The sequence below is a fragment of the Neolamprologus multifasciatus genome, chromosome 10 (genome assembly GCF_963576455.1).
Source record: "Neolamprologus multifasciatus chromosome 10, fNeoMul1.2, whole genome shotgun sequence".
NCBI classification, from domain to species: Eukaryota; Metazoa; Chordata; class Actinopteri; order Cichliformes; family Cichlidae; genus Neolamprologus; species Neolamprologus multifasciatus.
The window spans coordinates 1930467-1950220 of record NC_140448.1 but is presented as its reverse complement, the minus strand read 5'-3'; the positions used below and the strand labels follow the sequence as shown (position 1 = coordinate 1950220).

Here is a 19754-nt window from a genome sequence, read left to right as displayed (position 1 = left end):
CTTAACTTTGTGGCATCTTGTGCATTATGAACATTGCATGTTATACACCAAGCAGACAATGAAGAAGAAGAAAAACCATGCATTATGAATGATACACATTGTTCTACAGTTCGTAACAAGTTTTACCTCAATAGAAGTCCAAATCTAAAACAATAACAAAACAATAAATCATCCACCCCCCCAAATGACTCAGCTCCTCATCTTATTGCTAATGAAGAGCCTATCCACTCTTCGGAGAAAGCTCATTTCCGCTGCTTGATCTTATTCCTCTGCTTTCAAAATAGCTAACAATAATAGGCTTAACAAAAAGATCAGACCTAGATTAATTGAGTTATGGAGGTTTTCTACAACAATACCAGGGCTGTAGCTCTATGGCAGCTGGTCGCAGATGGCTGCGTAACATTTAAGACGCAGCAATTTATCGACATTTCGCATCATTTAAAATGCTAAGAATAAATGACTAGCCAACCATCAACAGAAGCAGCAGTGAGTCATCTAGTCAAGTAGTCGTGCACATCTCTACTAGGTAGTTTGAGTACATTGTCTTGATTATAATAATATACTGCCACTAAATATCGCACTGCTTATCTGACTTTTTTTCATCTTCTGTACTTTCACAGCCAATCAGCAGGGAGCACATGGCAGACTGTAGCTGACATGGTTAAAATGGAGACGCACACCATCACCGGCCTTCTTCCCAACACCGTCTACCTGTTCATCGTCCGTGCTGTCAACACCTACGGCCTGAGTGACCCGAGCCCCATCTCTGAGCCCGTCAGAACACAAGGTCAGCCTGCACCCCCCCTTTCACCAAATACAGCAAGACTCACACCTGGAGTTGTTAGAAACAGTGACTGTGTGTTAATGCGCTGACAGCATCACTCTATGTGTGTGTTTTCCCTCAGATGTGAGCCCTACAGGTCAGGGAGTGGACCACAAGCAAGTGCAGAGGGAGCTGGGAGAGGTGGCTGTTCAGCTTCAGGACCCCGTGATGCTAACTGCAGCTTCCATTAGAGTATCCTGGAACGTGAGTGGCACATATTTCCCTGCTTTTTGGGGAACAAGTGTTCATTTGGGGTTAGCAAAGAGAGAAAAATAATCTTCTATTTCCTCTCCATCTCGCCGTTCCGTCATCTTCTCTCATCTTCCCCCAATGCGGACCTCAATTTTTTTCCAGGTCGACCGTCAGTCTCAGTACGTCCAGGGCTACCGTCTGTCCTACCGGCCTAGCGGGGGAATATGGCTCCTCCAGGACATCAATTCCCCCTCGGAGCGCAGCACAGTCCTCACCGGCTTACTCAAAGGAACCGAGTACGAGATAAAGATCCGTCCCTACTTTGATGAATTCCAGGGCAAAGATAGCAGAACGTTGCTAGTCCGGACCCCAGAAGAAGGTAATAAGTCTGGTAAATGAAGAAATGAGTCTGTAATCAAGAAATCTTAAAAGAAAAGTGTTTCTAATAAAGTGGGCTTGGTTTTCTTTGACACTGCAGGGCCTGTACGGCATTTTCATTAGCCTGTATGACACCACAGGTTAATTTTATATCCTCTGGAATTTAAGTTCATCTATACTGATCACTGTTTTCATTAAATTTGTGTGCTGCAGTTTTGGCAGCCAGGGGTTTATATCAGTTGATCCAAACTCCAGAGTAAAACACAAGGAAGGAGGCGTATGTGCCATGAGCACTTATGGATTGACCTGCCTGAATAAGGAACATCATTAACTTATATAGTCATGTTTCTTCTCTTTTATTACTTTATGTATTTGTTAATAATGACTGAGCTATAAATATGTGAAGGGGTTAGGAGCACACAAGTGTTATTTTTTCCCCACTCCTTTTCAAGCGCAGCTTGTATTTCCATCCTGTATATCTGCTCCATTTTGTATACATATACATATGTATTAGGGGTGGGTTTTGATTATTGATTTATCGATTAAAATCGATTCTAGCTTGGATAACATGATATCGATTCATTAAAATCCTGAATCGATTTTTTAAATATAAATTTACTTTGTCCGAAACGCGAGAATCTCAGGTTAAACCTCACAAAATTTCAACAACCACCAAACAACTAAAACAGTAAATGAGGGCAGGAACATGGATTCTGCACAAAGACATAAAAACAAAGCGCGGACCCGCCAGCGGATCAGAATCAGTGAGATGTTGCCTTTCTCACCCGACGGCATGGACACAGTTGGGGCTTAAAGCCGATGGCTGGCTGATTCTGATGTTTCGGCGGCTCCGCGCTTTGTGTTTACGTCCTTTTTGTGCTGATTCTGAAGCTGTTAGTTTTATTTCTCTCCAAACTATTTGACTGAACCAGCAGCAAAAGAAGATCCAAACTACGCTTCACATAAACATCGTTATGAATTCCCTCTGACTTTCACTGTTTTGCTTCTACCATGATAAAATCACACTTTATGCACAGCTCTCTCTCTCTCTCTCTCTCTCTCTCTGTACTTCAAGAACAGTTTCCCGTCTAAAAATCTGTTTTCTGCATTATTCGCTCGCTTATTACGCACAAGTCTACCGTTGTTTACAGCGCTGTCGGCCGCTGGTTTTTTTTCCTTTTACTTCTGAAAAGAAAGCCTCATTTCTACTGTTCAGTAGGCTACTGAACAAATGTAAACTTTTTAAAAGTATGCAAAATTGCAAAACGCTTACCCGTGTCTCTAATCAAACCTCTGTAACTTTGCTCTGCTTCACTTCAGCAGCATCACATAATGTTCATATGTTGATTAATGGTTTTCTTTCGTTTTTGATCTACTGCAGAATATTTTTATAAAATCCCAGAACAGGAAAGTCGCCTTCATGTTTTTCTGTGTTTTATCCTCAGCTACTTTGACACAAAGGCATCTGCTGTGATGCTTACACCTTTGATAAAGTCTCGCAAGTGTCATCTTTCTTGTTATAGATATACAAATATGGAAATGTACTGATGCATGATATAAATTATAATATTTCTGACTATCGAATAGAATCAAATCGTGGATCGAATCGATTCGGGACCTTGTGAATCGGAATTGAAACTATTCTAGAAATCAGTGACGATACCCAGCCCTAATATGTATATGTATCTATATGGGTGTATGTTCATAATTTACTGCGCTCAACTACTCTGCTCATCTTGATGAAATGAGAGAAATGTTCCTCCCACCTCTCACAGTACCCAGTGCCCCTCCCAGAGCTGTTACAGTGTCAACAGTGAAGCTCGGCAACAGCTCCAGCTCCAGCATCAGTGTCTCTTGGGAGCCGCCACGCAGTGACACGCAAAATGGCATCATCCAGGAGTACAGGGTAAACAAACCTCAGCCTAGTCAAGTCACAAGTCTCACACTCAAAGTGCCTTGAAGTGACTGCTGTGATTTAGTGCTATAGAAATAAATAGAATTGAACTGAATTGAATTAAATAAAGCTTTAGTGGGGGCAGCACTGTGACTGCCCAGGAGCACCTCTGCAATGTGTAGTAACCACTCTCCGTTCATTGCCCAGACACTTCACACAAGAAAACATCATAGCTGACATGTAAGTAGTGCCTTACACACAAAATGTGTACTCACTGACCCAAATGTTAAGACGGTTCTCTTATGAAATCACTGCTAATCCCATAAGATATAGATAAAAAGGAAACGCCGGGTAATTGGTGGATCGTGAGTATGATGTTTTCTTCAGTCAGGGTAAATGGGATGTGGCTCGAATGTGGTACAGAAAAAATATTTGACTCTGATGTCGTTTTAAGCAAAAAAGGACAGTAGTTAACTAGTTTATCTTTGAATTAAAATGTGAAGTATTTAAAAAAAAGTTCATGGCAAATTTTTCTGTATGCAAACAGGTTTGGTGCATGAGCACTGGTGGTGACAACCAGACCCGATACTACAGTAACAAGACAGTGGATGGAAACACGTTGTCCACGTTGCTGAAGGGCCTGATGCCCGGAGTGCTTTACCAAGTGGAGGTGGCAGCAGTGACCAGTGCCGGGATTGGCACTCGCAGTCAGCCGGTGCCCGTCCTCATCAGTGAGTCCACAAAAATAATGAGAATAAAAAGTAGTGAGAAAGTAGATGAATTAAGTAGACACTAATCCCAGAGGACGCAGGAAAATATTGAAGTCCATAGTGCGGCTCCAGTAATCACCTAAAACATCCAAAAACTTGTTATTGGAAGATGCTAATTAACGTTACATCTCAGGTTATGTCATCATCACCTGCTTCAGGTTTATTCAGGAAAGATGTAATTATGTCCACGGTTAATAGTTTAGTTTAGTTTCACTTTATTAAAGACACACACGGTTTACTGATTGCTGTTTTTTGAAGTATGAAAACTAAACAAACCAGCCAAAAATAAGATGGTTCAATAATCTTTTGTCTTGTTTTTCTCCTGTAGAGCTGCCAGCTGAACAGCCCTCATTAGCAGGTGGAAGCGGAGGCAGTGGTGACAAGACCAATGGCGGTGAGGAGAGCAGCGTGAGTCTAGCTGAACAGATTACAGATGTGGTCAAGCAGCCGGCGTTCATCGCAGGCATCGGAGGAGCTTGCTGGGTCATCCTGATGGGTTTCAGTGTCTGGATCTACTGCCGCCGCAAGAAGAGGAAGGAGCTGAGCCACTACACGGCCTCCTTCGCCTACACACCAGCAGGTAAGGATGAAGGATGATGAAGATGACCTGAAGCTGGGATGATACTTATGAAGGAAGTCGAATCCAGAATGCTGCCATTGACATATTTACAGCCAAATAAAAGGAAAAACTTACAAATAGTTTCAGTGTAATTCCCTCCTAGGCTAAATTTGGGCTTGAATACTTAATAATCTTTATATATACCTGGCCCACGTTGACCCACGTTGACCCACCTGACCCACATTAAACTCGTGGACTGAACATACACACACCCACAACGACCTATAACTGAACACACACACAATGGACAAAAACAAACAAATGGACAACTGTACCCTCAAGCACACAATAATAACATGGACTGAATCACCACTCACAACCACTAGCACTTTATACTAGAGATGGCACGATACCACTTTTTTTATGTCCGATACCGATACCGATATCATAAATTTGGATATCTGCCGATACCAATATGAATCCGATATAGTGTGTTTTTTAATCAGTAAAACGTTTTTTTAATATCTTGCTGCATTTTGTATAAGTTTATACTCAAGTTTAAATAAATAACAACACTAAAGCTATTCTGTTATACCTGTATGTAAAAAATACACTGCATCCAAAATATGTCATAGTTCAGCAACACTGATCAATCTAATAAAGTTAAACCTGCTCCATCCTCCCTATTCTGGTATTTTAAAGAGTACTTAGAAGAAATTTTAAGTAACCTAACTAATAGGGTTGCAAACTCCCAGCAAAAAAAAAAAAAAATAGGGAACCACCCTCCACCTCATGATGCTTAATCGATATAATCAAATTTAATTTGATGCAGGGGGAAAATGCACAAAAATAAATTATATTTCAAGAATATTATTCAATTATTCAAGAATAATTAAATAGATTCAACATCTTTCTTCAACAGAATTGCAGACTGCACAGATGGTATCTTCCCAAAGGAAAAAGTAGTATAGCTTACTAGGGTATATTAGACTTAACAGTTACTATATACAGTAATGGACTTCTATATATTTTACACAAGATTAAAACTTTGGGTGTAAGAGTCAGATAATTATTTATTAAAAGCTCGACATTTTAAATGAGAATAAGAAAGAAAAGTATGTCTTTGTGCCCCCTTTTCCCTGTTCATGCCCTATCGGCCCCCCTGGCTAAACTTTGCTAGATCCGCCCCTGCACAATTACCAGCCTTCAGCTACGTAGAAAAAGATCCTGGTGTAGAAAGTAATATTAAATAAATTCTAACAACAGCTTATCAAGCTTAAACGTGCTGCTGTTGTTCAGCCGCTGGTTTCCTCTTTCTGGTGAGAAGTGGGCCAAAAACTAAGAAGAGAGACGGACTCGCGACAGAAAAGCCGATCAGCTGATCATTAAGCAGTTTCACGATTGAAGCAGCAGGAGAGAGAGAGAGAGAGAGAGAGAGAGAGAGGCAGTCGCTCCAGGTATGGTTGTTAAGCTTAACGTGGGAATGCTTTATAGACATTCAGAGATGAACTTACACACTTGCTTTACTTCTCTCTGGGAAAACGTCCTCATAGATGAAATGCTGGTTTGCTAGCAAGGCTACAAATACACACAGCCGCTCTATCACGTGATGCACACTGCTGCTACGTGCTACGGTTATGAGCCGAGTTACGCCGCGTAGCAAGTTTTGTGAGGTGCTTTTTTGATATTTAATGGATCGGATTACATTTTTTATTTCTCGCCGATATCCGATCCAGTAATTTGGGTCAGTATCGGACCGATACCGATACGTAATATCGGATCGGTCCATCTCTACTTTATACAGCCTCTGTAGAAATTATCCACATATCTCACTTATCTTAACTGCACTACTGTATAATTCTGTGTAAATAATCATTCTGTACATACGATAATTTTTAATCCTACAACTGTTTATAACTTGCATAGTTCATATTTCTGTATAGCTGTATATCTCAGATTTCTGTATAGTTTTTTATTTCATAATTATATCCTGTTCAAAGCCTGTACATAGCTTGTACTCACTACAGCCTGTACATACTTATAGTTATAGAATATTCATAACATACTTCATACCGTGTACATTATAACATACCATAATAGACCCATTTCTGTAATATACTTACATATCTATATTATTGCTAATATATATTGTAATATATCCATATCATGGCTAAAGCACTTCTGGATGGATGTAAACTGCATTGCGTTGCCCTGTACCTGTGCATGTGCAATGACAATAAAGTTGAATTCTATTCTATTCTATTCTACTCTACTATTTAGGTTCTGTTCTCTGTACTGCAATAGTATAAGCTTTAATACAGGACTAGAAGTTTAAGTATGAACTCACATAATTTTGAGTCTAAACAAAAAATAAAAACATAGATGCACTTTTTTGTGCTTTTGGTGGACATGAGAACAGCTGACTCTACATTATTAGAATAGGATATAGACTGAAGGATACTGTAAGAAGGATAACAGAATAATTTGTTTGTGAATCCCTGTTCCTCTGCTCATCACTCTCTTTCTGTCTTGCTTTTGCAGTCGGTTTCCCTCATGGAGAAGGACCGGGACTAAATGGAAGGTAACTGGTTTATATCCTACTAGTGCTGTTTCTGTGTGAACTAGTAGGATAGGGTTGCTAAGCAAAGACATACAGACATTTCTAGAATTATATCTCTGAACTTTGTGATATTTTATTATGTGAATCTTTTTAAATTCACACCACATTTCTCACTGCATGCATGCAGCTTTTTCTCTGCCACTCTCTAATTCCATCTGGACAGTTATACTTGATGTTGTACTGCCCCACTACGACTTCAGCTAATGCCAGAGTGTCTCTGTAGGCAAGGAGTGCTTGGGGGCAACATGGGCAACTACCCATGGCTGGCAGACTCTTGGCCCACCACCAACTTGGTTCACAATGGCAAAGAGGCCGTCAACTGCTGCCCGGCCAATCCCGACACAGCTGAGAGATACTACAACGGTAGGAGTGTGTGTTTTTGTGATGCTGTGCTTACAACAACAGCAGCTTTGCTAAATCCTGCCTCCGTCCCCGTGTAGAAGCTGGCATCTCCAACTACCTGAATCAGACTGAGAAGTACAGCATGGGAGGCTCCACCGAAGGTCCCATCTACAGCACGATTGACGCCACCAGCGAGGATCTGCACAGTTTCACCTACGCCCAGCACAACTCCACCACTCCTTACGCTTCCACCTCCATCATGCCTTTCACCAACCAGACACAAGTTCCACCCCACGGCGGTGAGCAGCAAGACGACGGCCACTGGATTACCCAGCCCGGTCCATCTGGAGCTCAGTACGCCCAGCTGGACCGCTGCAGTGGTGAGGAAGGATTTCAGTTCTGTGAATTTGAAATACACATCTCTGTCTCCTGTCGCTTTGATTACTTAGAGGAAATAAGAAAGAAACAGTGAAGTGTAAACCCAAAATATGCCAAAAATATGGCTTTAGATTCCAGTATTTCCTTACTTTCCTTCCTTACCTTCCTTCCTTTTACATGGATATTTTGTCATCATTTATTGATATATGACCGGGGAACACCAAGGCGTTCCCCAGATAAGCTGGAAGAGGTGGCTGGGGAGAGGGAGGTCTGGGCTTCTCTGCTTAGGCTGCTGCCCCCACAACCCGGCCACGGATAAAGTGGATGGAGTATTGATATTAGATATGAAACAGTCTGCATCTGCCTTCAGAATCGCTTCAGATTTTAGATTGTTCTGCTTTTCTAATGAAAAATACTAATCAGAAAATAGTGTTTTTGTCCTTTGTGGGCTATGTAAAAGCTTGTTTGTGGACTGTAATACAGAGAGGCAGGAGAAAATTGAAAATGAGCATTTAATTCTGAAAGTCCAAAATACACAGAACCAAGGTGAGCAGGGGAATCAAAAGCTAACAGGGTACACACGGCTGTGAAGGATGAGGGACAAGGTAACAAAAAACAGAGGAAGACAGAAACAACACACACACTCACAGAATAACAAGGGGAGAGATAACAGGTGGGATGCAACAACAGACATAACGAGATGACGAAGAAAACTTGAGACACGGAGAACAACCATTACCAACATGAAACAGGAAGACACATCCAAATGGGGATGAAGCTGACTCTGGGCAAGACAGCAGCAGTGGACTTTGGTAACAATGAAAGACAAAGGAACACAAAAACAAGACCGAAAGAGAGCAATCGTTCTATCTGCAAACGTGATAGATCGAAAAGTTTTCAATGAATGCTGAAAAAAATTTGTAGGGTGGTAGAGTGGGCTTGTGCTAACAATCCATGAAAAGCTGCCTTACGTCCACCAATGGTCCATCACGGTCAACTTTATTTATCTGTTTATTTGGATATATTGGTTGAAAATTGACAAAAAGCATGTAGTGATGTCACTTTTACATTTCACACCTGCCTTTCTTGCAAACTTCATAAGAAAGCAAAATGAAAATGTACAAAATACAAAACTACTCCCTTAGAGAGTGAGCTGAGGTTTGTGCTCTCCTTGTTTTTAATATTTATTCGTGGAAGCAGTTTGGCCAACATGCACTCAGTCGTGCTACAAATCCCACTTTGCTGCCTCCGTGTTGCTATTTGTGAGCCACAGGCCTGCTGGGGTATGTGTCAAAATACGGTCATGACGAATCAGCTCATTGTGCCAGAACCTCCCCTTCAATTGAATCGCTGCATTTATTTATTTATGTCATTTTTTTTAGGTAAGCCCAAGCAGAAGGTGATGGGTAAGGCTGTAAAGACCCCATCTCTGACCTGGATGGAGTCCTTGCCCCCGCCTCCGCCCATAGAAGAGCTGAAGCAGTGTGAGCAAGATGACGAACTTCCAGAGAACATGGACCTAGGGTGAGTCACAGTCCTGCCTCCTCAGATGCGCATCTCTCTGAATTAGTACGACACTGTTGTATCATCACTTAGACTTAGTGTCACCTCTAACAGCTGCATTAAGTATAAAAGCTAGCATTGCTCTTAAGGCCCTGCCCTTAACAACTCAATTATCTCAGCCTTGGTCAACTCCTTGACTTATTTAGCTGTTTTCCCCACCCATGAAACGCAATTACCAATGTTGACCCTTACCACTTGCACTCTGCAGCCTCATAGCAAAACTCATAGCTGCAGTACCATTCAAGGGGAAGCTTAGCCTCCTGCAGTTTTGCCGTTGGCGAGGCCTCCTAACTTGAAAGAACATCATTAATCTTTAAATAGCCTCTTAGCAAGTTGGATTTGAAGGTATCACTGGTAACAGGTTGTCCTTCGACAATAATTATGCACACGGCCTCGCTGAGCTGTAATCTACTTCACTGTGTATCTAGATCGGATGAGGAATGGTGTCCACCCCTCCCTGAGAGGACATACCTGATGGAAGGCTGCGAGGACAGACCTTCGCCCCCTCAGAGGAACAACGCTTCCTCTCCAGCCACCTCCTACAGTCACCAGTCAACCGCCACGCTCACTCCGTCACCGCATGAGGAGCCCCAAGCCCACCACGACCTCCCCCGTCAGAACCAATCAAACAGCCAGCAGTTGTCACGGTACGTGCTTACTGTATTTTCTAAAGGTTGTGTCCATTTGACTGCACTGTGTCAATGTGTTTAAGTTCAGCAAATGTGCTGATGGGGTATCATGTCACATTCTGACTGTTTCAATGGAAGGATGGATGCTAATCACAGTCATTTTACTGCTTACTGTTTAGTGCTTCATTCACTTCTCAGTAGAATTCACAATTACAGATAAGCAGTCTCGCTAAATTGAGTGCTACTGTCAGATGTGACAGACAGAATAAAATGACAAAACCAATAAAATCACATTATTAATCATGCCAAAAATCATGTGTTTAGCTGTATAGTAAACCTCACTCCTAAACATTACAAGATTTAGCTTCTGCTTCAGTTTATTTTTTGCTCCAGTAACATGCTGCCCTCACTTCCCAAAGCAGAAGGTTACCCTGCGGTCCCATGCCAGTTCCCCAGGCACCGAGCCCGCTGCTCACCCAGTCCAACCCCAGCCTCTCCGGCCAACAGCATCACAGCTCGTCAGAAGTTGGCATGCTGCAGTGCCAGAGTCCTGCCCATCGCTGCCTCCAGAGCCAGGGCCCAGCTCTGAATGAAGACAGCATCAGCACGACCACACCGGGTAAAGTGGCTGACATGCACACGCATACAGAATACAGAGTAGCAGCCCCCACCCTGGAAGCTGATTTAAAGTTGATTTAGTGTTTGTCATGTGAGTAATCCTTCTGCATCGTCTCCTTGCTATTGATTATTTATCCCTTTTCACCCACAGTGCACAGTCGCTCCTCCCCCGCTGATGCAAGTACTCCACCAAACCAAAAATCAAGAGTGAAAAAAAAAGTGTCTAAGACTTCAGCTTACAGAAGAGACATACAAGGAGGTGGGCAGATTCAAATATGTGAATCACAGATACTGTGACTGTCCACAGCTGTTAGAAAGGCAAGATGAGAGGCTGGCATTCCTGACTATGGATGGAAATTGTAATCTCAGCTTACAGACTGTAATATGTTTACTGGATAAGCATGATTATTATCACTGGGAACGGAAATAAAAATCTGAAATTGCAGTCCACTGTGAATCCATAGCCTTGGCAGGAACAAGAACAAGACCTTTCATCTTAATAAGTGAATAATTATTTCAATTTCCATCAAGAAATCAAGACTGTAAGTCTCTTCACTTTTCTCAATTAGCAAAGAAAACAAAGAGAGAAATGAGAAAAAGTTGTTGTTTTTTGGAAACGAAGAAAACTGTTTTTTAACAGAAACCTGACAGTGAAAATGGAAACAAAAAGTTCTTTCTTAAAGTTTTAAATGCTATTTCCCTGTATCTCATTTTTTTAGACCTGCCCCCTCCTCCAGAACCACCCCCAGAAGAGGGCAGGTTACAGGACCCTCAGGGGTGCATGGAGGCCAACTGTGTGACAAACGGCACCCTGTCCTCCCTGGAGAGGACTGAATATAGCATTAATAGCCAGCAGCGAAAAGGCTCGGGACAGAGACACACTGACAGTAAGTGTGTTGTATTTTAGCCATAATGCAGTTTAAGGTTAGACAAATCAAATTTAGGACAGAGAGTGTGGGCTCTCTTGGAAATGTTGTGCTTCTTGCAGAAGAAGAAAGCGGAAGAAAAGGCAGCACTTATGCACTCGGCCGATGAAGCCTCTTCCACATAATGATGCACCATGGCCCACTACTGCACTGCAGTATTACACAGGAGAGTGAAACGGGTCTGTTTGCAACATGTCATTCTTTATAAATGACTTTGCAAAATAACCGTGAAGCCAGCTCTCCTGGCCATTGTCAAAAACAAAAGGCGTGGCTCAGAGAATCTAAAAATCCTGCAGTGTGTATCCCTCACAGAATATCATGTGAAAACTCAGTGTTGTTTTTCCATACCCAACTCCAAAAATAAATCTGGGTAAATGTGTGGTTATTGAATTCATTTGGATGGAAATGTATTCAATTCAATCTCAGTTTAATTATATAGCGTCAAATCACAACAGCAGTTGCCTCAAGGTGCTTTATATCCGGTCGTTAAGTGATGACGTGACGAATCCTACTTCCGGGCCTAAAGTAGTCTGCGTTTAATATGGCTTTTGTGTTGTTAACATGTTTAATGTTTTGTATTTTCTTCTATTTAATCCCAAAAAGCTCCTAAAACAGTCAGTGATCACTGTTGACCTCCCTCGGCTTTTATTACCGCTAATCATTTATTTAAGCTCAGTTTTTAAAACCTTAGGATGTAACTACAGCCCAGCCCATGCAGCAGTATATGAATAACTAACCTCGTATTGTGGATGGATTATCTCAATAGTTCTCCTGGCTGAAGTTTGGTCCTTTTACAGCATCCTGCCATGCGATTACATTTGTTCCTGACCACCGAGAACACTCACGTTAACTTTTATCGAGTGGAAAAAAAGTTAGCTTGTTTATATTATGCTAACATAGCTGTGTCGCTAGCGGTCACGTAGCACATCATTATATACCAGCTACCCAAACTTCAGTAACCCTACAAACGTCACTGCTGTTTAGTTTTCTGTCTTCATTTATGTTGGAAGTGATAGCAGAGCTGTACGTTTTAATTTGTTTCCAAAACCCCGCAGTCAGGACATGCTATATTGTATTTAGATAGAAGCTAGCGAGCTAACTTCCTGCTAACTTCTAACTCCGTTAAATGTCATAAATTCCGTTTTCATGGATGCCTGGATGTTAAACTCAATTGTTACACCTGGTAGAGCAGAACGCTGATCATTTTATTAAAGATGAAAGACTTTAGACAGTTTTTCAACTCTCAGTAATGCCATAGTGATCGTTTGATATATGGACCTGCAGGGGAGTTTAGGCCCAGACACGGCTAGTGACGTCAGATTTAACGACCGGATTGTAAGGCAGGGGTGTCCAACTCCAGGCCTCGAAGGCCGGTGTCTTGCAGGTTTTAGATATTACCCTGGGTCAACACACCTGAATCAAATGACTATGTCATTACCAGGCCTCTGGAGAACTTCAAGACCTGCTGAGGAGGTCATTTAGCCAATTTAAATCAGCTGTGTTATATCAAGGACACATCTAAAACCTGCAGGACACCGGCCCTAGGCCTGGAGTTGGACACCCCTGTCATAAGGTAAAGACCCTACAATAGAGGAAACCCCAACAATCAGATGACTCCCTATCAGCAAGCACTTTGGTACCAGTGGGAAGGAAAAACTCCCATTTACAGGAAGCCTCAAGCAGAACGAGACTCAGAGAGGGGCGGCCATGTGCACTGGCCTTTTGGGGTGAGTGGACAGGACAAAGATACGCTGTGGAAGGGAGCTAAAGATTAATGATTAAATGCAGAGTGGTGAATAAACACATACTGAGTTAAATTTGTGAGTGAAGAAGACAAACACTCAGTGCATCATGGGAAACCCCCAGCAGTCTGGACCTATTGCAGCGTACAGGGACTCAGGGTCCATGTTTGCCCTTATAGGCTGACCCTGATCCAGCCCTAACTATAAGCTTTATTAAAAATGAAAGTCTTAAGCTTAATCTTAAAAGCAGAGAGGGTGTATGTCTCTCGAATCCAAACTGGGACTTGGTTCCACGGAGGAAGGGCCTGAAAGCTGAAGGCTCTGCCTGTTATTCTAATTCTGAATACTCTAGAAAGCAGCAGTAAACCAGAGGTCTGAGAGTGAAGCTGAGAGACAAAACAATAAGATTACGTCCACACTAATACGTTTTCGTTTGAAAACGCATCGTTTTCTCTCCGTTTGGCCTTCTGTCTACACTGAGACGGTGTTCATGGTCAAGGAAAACTGAGCTTTTTGAAAACGCTCTCCAAAGCGGATACATTTGAAAACGCCATTTTCGCGTCGCAGTGTGGACAGCGTAACCGCAGGCTTTCGGAAACGATGACGCATTTTAGTCATATGATCCAGTCATGTGACCAATTAAACTAAGATTGCGGAGGGCGTTGTTTTGTTTGCTCTCAACTTTGACAGCCCTATTAAAGATTAACATGCTCCAGATAGCTTTTCTTCAAATTCTTTAATTCTCACTCACTTTTGCAACTGTGTACATTTTGTGTTACTCGCAGCAAAAACTCCACCTCATTGTTAGTCCATTTAAAAAACCTTTCCTCGACATTTTGCAACGGCATTTTAAAGAGCTGGAAAGTAAATAAACAGCAGACATAAATACCGCAGGTCGAATCATCTTACGTTTCACGCATGTGCAATAGAGGACTGTAAGCGTTTCAGTCATTTCAGTGTGGATGAACAACTGTTTGGAAACGATTAAAAACGATAGTGTGGACGTGGAGCATTCTTAAATGGTAATGGTAAATGGTCTGTATTTGTATAGCGCTTTACTTGGTCCTAAGGACCCCAAAGCGCTTTACACTATACACAATCATCCACCCACACATTCACACACTGGTGATGGCAGCTACATTGTAGCCACAGCCGCCCTGGGGCGCACTGACAGAGGCGAGGCTGCCGGACACTGGCGCCACCGGGCCCTCTGACCACCACCAGTAGGCAACGGGTGAAGTGTCTTGCCCAAGGACACAACGACCGAGACGGTCGGAGCTGGGGCTCGAACCGGCAACCTTCCGATTACAAGACGAACGCCCAACTCTTGAGCCACGATCGCCCCCAAGTTCTTAGACAAAAACGCCGTTTTCAAATTTATCCGGATTAGTGTAGATGTAGCCTACATCTGAAAAAGTGTTGTCCAGATCAGCTGCAACATGTCCAAATGCACCTTTATTTTCCCATTTGCATCTGTCTCTCCAGATGAGGAGATGATCCTGTACAGCAGTAAGGCCGGTTACCTCTCCAGAGGTCAGATGTCCAGTAACTGTTCAACTACAGGAAGTTCCTCATCGAGAGGCTCCACAGGCTCCCGGGGGCTCAACTCAGCCAGGAAACACAATGAGGTAAAATTCTGCAAAACAGTTATAGAGTTTTGTGCACCTCTAATGGTTTTAATAATGGATTATTTTATATATTCATGAATATGAGAACAAAGCCTCTTCATGGGATTCAGTTTAATCTACATATCATTACTAATATGTGAAGACACTTCAGAGAGGGCTTCTACACTCCCCCCCACACACACTCACACCGTCATGCTCTCAGGCCCATTCATACAGATCTGCCACTACCATTTGCTTCAAAACCTTTACAGTAAGAAACAATGTTAAGCCTACACAACCACTGCTCCCTCTGGAGTGCACTTCTGAGGGCACACTTAACTGTGGGAGCACTCTTTTAAATGCACTCCCTGCAGGCTCCCTTGCAACGTGCCAGTGTCTTTTATGGTGGAGCACGCTGTGCCAGCTGAATGGAAGGCTCTGAAGGGAAATTGTGCTTACAAAGTTTGACATTACTTTAGGTAGGCAGCAAGCTGGGTAACCCAACAGGAGCTTAATCCAAAGTGATGGGAGCTCTTTAAAGTTAAATTCAAATTGTATGTAAATTCAGTTTGTAATCTGTGTTTTGGATTGGTTAACTGCACGGAAAAACTGAAAAGGTTGTGTTAATTAATTTCATGCAGGCACAACGCTGAAAAGGATCAGGGCAAATATTTTCTTCTATGTAATTAAATGGCTAAAATAGCTTTCAGCCACAACTTTGACTCTGGTTACTTTCAAAATTCAGTGTTAACCTACATACGCAGTGGTTTATGAGAGATGGTTAGTGCAGCAGCTTTGATGCATTCCTTTAATGCTGTAGCTGTTAAGCTTACAGCTGTAACCCGAGGCGTCACTATAAAGCTGCATGTGTGAGGAAACAGAAAGGATGGCCCTGTCACGGGTCACTTCTCAGTGCACATCAGACATGAGTGTTGCAAAGCAACTTGTAAAAGTGACACACATGCACAATCACTCTTTTCTCTTGCCACACACACAAAGGTTCCTTATATTCCCCTCCACCCCCTCGGTGGAGAACTAAAGAACACCTCACCCCTGCTCCACATGCCCCTAACTGACCCACGCTGACCTTTTTCACACCTTCCCAGGCACATGAAAGCACAATCTTCCTTTGCAATAAAGTTACAGGAAGCCTGGATTAGGTTACCTCTTCCTCATGCGGTGTTATTGCCTGCTTATCGTGTGGCCTTTGATGCAGACGGCCAGTCTAGGATGGGCGACGGAAGGGCAGCAGATGTCGTCAAGCCTGTTAAAAAATGCTCCGAGGCTAGGAACTAAATAGGCCACTGTAACAGTGGTATTAGAGAGGTGTGTATGAACGGTTGAGACACTGAAGTTTTTTTTCATACTTTTTATATCTCTTTTTAATTTTATAGAGTGTTTTGTGAAATCCATCCATCCTGACCTTTGTATGAAGTTAATTAGATTTTTGTTAAGTAGCATCACTTTTGATTCTTTTGAAACAATCTTTCTGGACTGAATGCAGAATAATGACAATCAAAATGCAGTACATGACACCATCTTCAGAAACTGGAACAACTGGCAGTGCTTTAATATGTGTTTAATATGGGGAACCTAGTCTGCTCAAGCATAGTTCACATGATTGTTTGTACAGCACTTTGGTCAATCTGTGCTGTTTTTAAATGTGCTTATAAATAAATTGATTGACAGTGAGTAAAATGCACTACATACATAAAAGATTGCCTCAGACAAGCTGTTTTGCCTCCCTCTGCCCTTTGAGCTAATTTTCTTCTGATTGGCTGCCCCGCAGGTTTGTGGTTTACATCCATAACTGTAGCAGTATACTGTATATGTGATTAAAAAAATAAGGAAATGCATTTTAGATCCTCTTGGAGAGGAATTCCTGTTTGTAGTAGCAACTTCACTGTGATCAGCATGAAGCTGAAAGCTTAATTTTCACATTAGAGCTTAAACATTGCATCATATTATTTGCAACCCTTGCATGTGTTTTGTGTTACTGCAGAGCTTCCAGAAACAGATTTTAGCTGGAAGCTGTTTTCAGCATCCTCCGGTACATCGTGGAAATGTCAACAAGTCACTTAACTTCCTGTTAAGTGGTGCTGACTCAAAATTTACAAGATAGGTGATTACTGCAGGAATGTGGCTCAGATCGAGAGGAAATTATCTGAAGTTCTTCACCCTGACAGCTAAACAGTCTTGATAAAACTGATTCAATCTTCATGGATGGATTAAATTGGCCCTTAATACCAAGTTACTGCTAGAATAAGTTGTGTACTACAGTGTCCTGATAACTCGTTCTGTGAGACTGATTGTTTAAGCTACTGATGTTATATTTCTCTCTTTCAGGAATTAAGATAAAGAAATTCTATCAGTGTACCTTTGATGATTTGATCACCCTCCTGCTCCCCGCCCATCTAACCACTGTGGAGACAATAAGCTGAACAAGACATGGAGCTTAGGGTTTCAGGAACCTAGAGTCAAACCTATGTTATTGCTGTAAACAGACTTTACATTCTGCTTTTGGTATTGCTCCGAATATTTATGAGCCACTCAGATCACTCCTCACCTTTGGTTTGTAAATACCTGTGTCTGTATTTTGTGAGCTCTGGATACAGGGGTAAAAGATGTATATTGTATTTATGAGGATTAAAAAAAAAACACAAACGTCTGATATTTAAAAAAAAACAAACAAACAAAAAAAAAAGTCTTCTTGAATGTGCCAACTTTTTTTCTCAAAATGTATACTTTTTGGAAAAGCATTAACTACTGTTGCACTCTTGTTGTGATGGCAAAACAACAGAAAATATGAAGCACAAAGTGTGTTTTCTGGTCGAGAATGAGGGGTGGGGGGGTCAGAAAAACCAAAACGAGCTGGGTCTCGCTCCCAGATGGACGTCTCCGCCCCCCAGCGCTTCCCCACCAGGATCCCTGCTGCCATGTTGTCCGCTACGAATGTCATATTTTTCTATGTTTCCTCTGGTTTCTCTGCTGCAAAGTGTTCCACTCTGCAGACAGACTGACAGACAGACTTTATGAAAGTTTGATTGTAATCCCTCTGCTTCCCTCTTGTCTGTCTGAGAGGCTGTTTGCTGCATTTGTCAGATGAAATGTCAATATACTCCCTCCAAAACAAACAAACAAACAAACAAACAAAAAATGTCTGTGGACTGACTTTTTTGTACTCTTGTTGTTTTGTAAATGTACAGTAAAACACATTTGATGACCTCTGCCTGTACTCATTCTTTTTTCAGAAAGCATAAGACAGTGCATGCATTTGGGGGGTTTTTAACCGTGCCACAGTTGCCATTAGTTGGTGGCTTTTTTAAAACTCTATATCAAGGGTATTAAGACTTTTTGTCTGCATTTAGCTGTGTGTGTGTGTGTGTGTGTGCATGCATGTGTGTTGGATTTTGTGTGTTGTGTTGCAGTGAATGACAAAGTTACCTTAGGTGAAGGTAAGTTCTGTCACACACCGAGTCAGTTTCTGAAAGGTTTTCACTATTACTTAATTATTTAATGACCGTGCTTCATAACTGATCTACATCAGAATCTAACCTCAAACACTAATCAGTTATTTAGTAGAAAAACAATTTTATGCAAACTGGCATCATAACTTTTCACAGGGATTATAGGAGCTCTGATATTTTTTACGTAAATCAAATTAAATCCTCCCACTCAGTTCAACAACATTCAACTGGATAAAAACCTTTTAAAAGAACATTTTTAAATATAATGTATTACCACATCACTACATCGCATCATAACCTGTAATCTCAGGTCTGAATGAACGTATAACAATAGCTTGTCATACTCACTGTAACAACAATCCTTGTGCAAATCTTTTTATCTGGCCTTAATATCAGGTTTATACTTTGGGCTTGTTAGTACCAGTTGAGCCTCATTTGAATGCCACAGCATACCTGTGTGCTGGTGCTGACGTTGCCTTTCCTTTACAATCACTGTACCAAAGTCACAGTTTTCTGGTTTCTTTAATGTGATAATGAGTTCACTACTCAAATGGGCTTCACAGTCACTAATTTCCATCCAATGTAGCACTACTGGGATGTTAATGAATGGGAGGCTCACATCAACTCAAATCATGATGAATCTGCAGTATGTGTTCTAATGTTATCATGAACATATTATGATGAAACCTCTGAGGAAGGTTTGAAGCACCTTGTTGAGTCTATGCACTGGATATTGAACGCAGCTGTGAAAGCAAACAGATCCAAACTGATACTAGCCAAGTGTACCTAATGAAATGCCTGGTTAGTCTAACTCCTGCCCATAACTGTTTATAGGATGTATGTTACCCGTTGGTTTATGGACTACAGATTTTGAAGTGTAAGTATTTGTGTTGTGGGAACTGGCATGTTTTTTAGTTTACTTTTTAAGGTGATCGTATTTGCACAACAGGATAGGCTGCTAAATTATGAATCATCATGGACTCGGAATGTAAACAGACAATTCAATTTATTGCAATTCAAGTTGTTCAGTCAGTTGTTTAAGTCAGCTTTAAAAATTGTAAAAGGGTAAGTGGTAAACCGCCAGAGATTTTTTTTTAAAAAGGTAAGGTTACTCAAAACTGTCAAAGGAGCTTGCAAAGAAAAGCGTCTGGACTTCTTTAAGTTGCTTGAAGACGTTTCACCTCTCATCCGAGAAGCTTCTTCAGTTCTAAGGTCAAATGGTGGGGAGTCCCAGATTTAAACCTAG

The 19754-nt window shown here is 41.7% G+C and overlaps 1 protein-coding gene across 6 annotated transcripts in view; it reads left to right on the top strand.

Annotated features, from left to right (window-relative positions):
• robo3 (roundabout, axon guidance receptor, homolog 3 (Drosophila)) overlaps positions 1 to 18264 on the top strand; it is a 176709-nt gene extending 158445 nt beyond the window's left edge. For 2 of the 6 annotated variants that reach the window (XM_085175688.1, XM_085175692.1), the window contains exons 12-27: positions 621 to 787; positions 906 to 1027; positions 1178 to 1394; positions 3169 to 3299; positions 3835 to 4018; positions 4386 to 4637; positions 7158 to 7197; positions 7460 to 7599; positions 7677 to 7958; positions 9339 to 9480; positions 9948 to 10166; positions 10568 to 10767; positions 10918 to 11025; positions 11486 to 11653; positions 14920 to 15062; positions 16258 to 18264. In XM_085175688.1, the coding sequence (XP_085031814.1) occupies positions 621 to 787; positions 906 to 1027; positions 1178 to 1394; positions 3169 to 3299; positions 3835 to 4018; positions 4386 to 4637; positions 7158 to 7197; positions 7460 to 7599; positions 7677 to 7958; positions 9339 to 9480; positions 9948 to 10166; positions 10568 to 10767; positions 10918 to 11025; positions 11486 to 11653; positions 14920 to 15062; positions 16258 to 16341 (2599 nt within the window). In that variant the 3' untranslated portion in view covers positions 16342 to 18264. The other 4 variants (XM_085175689.1, XM_085175690.1, XM_085175691.1 and 1 more) reach the window with 4 other exon arrangements.
• The last annotated feature ends 1490 nt before the right edge of the window (positions 18265 to 19754 follow it).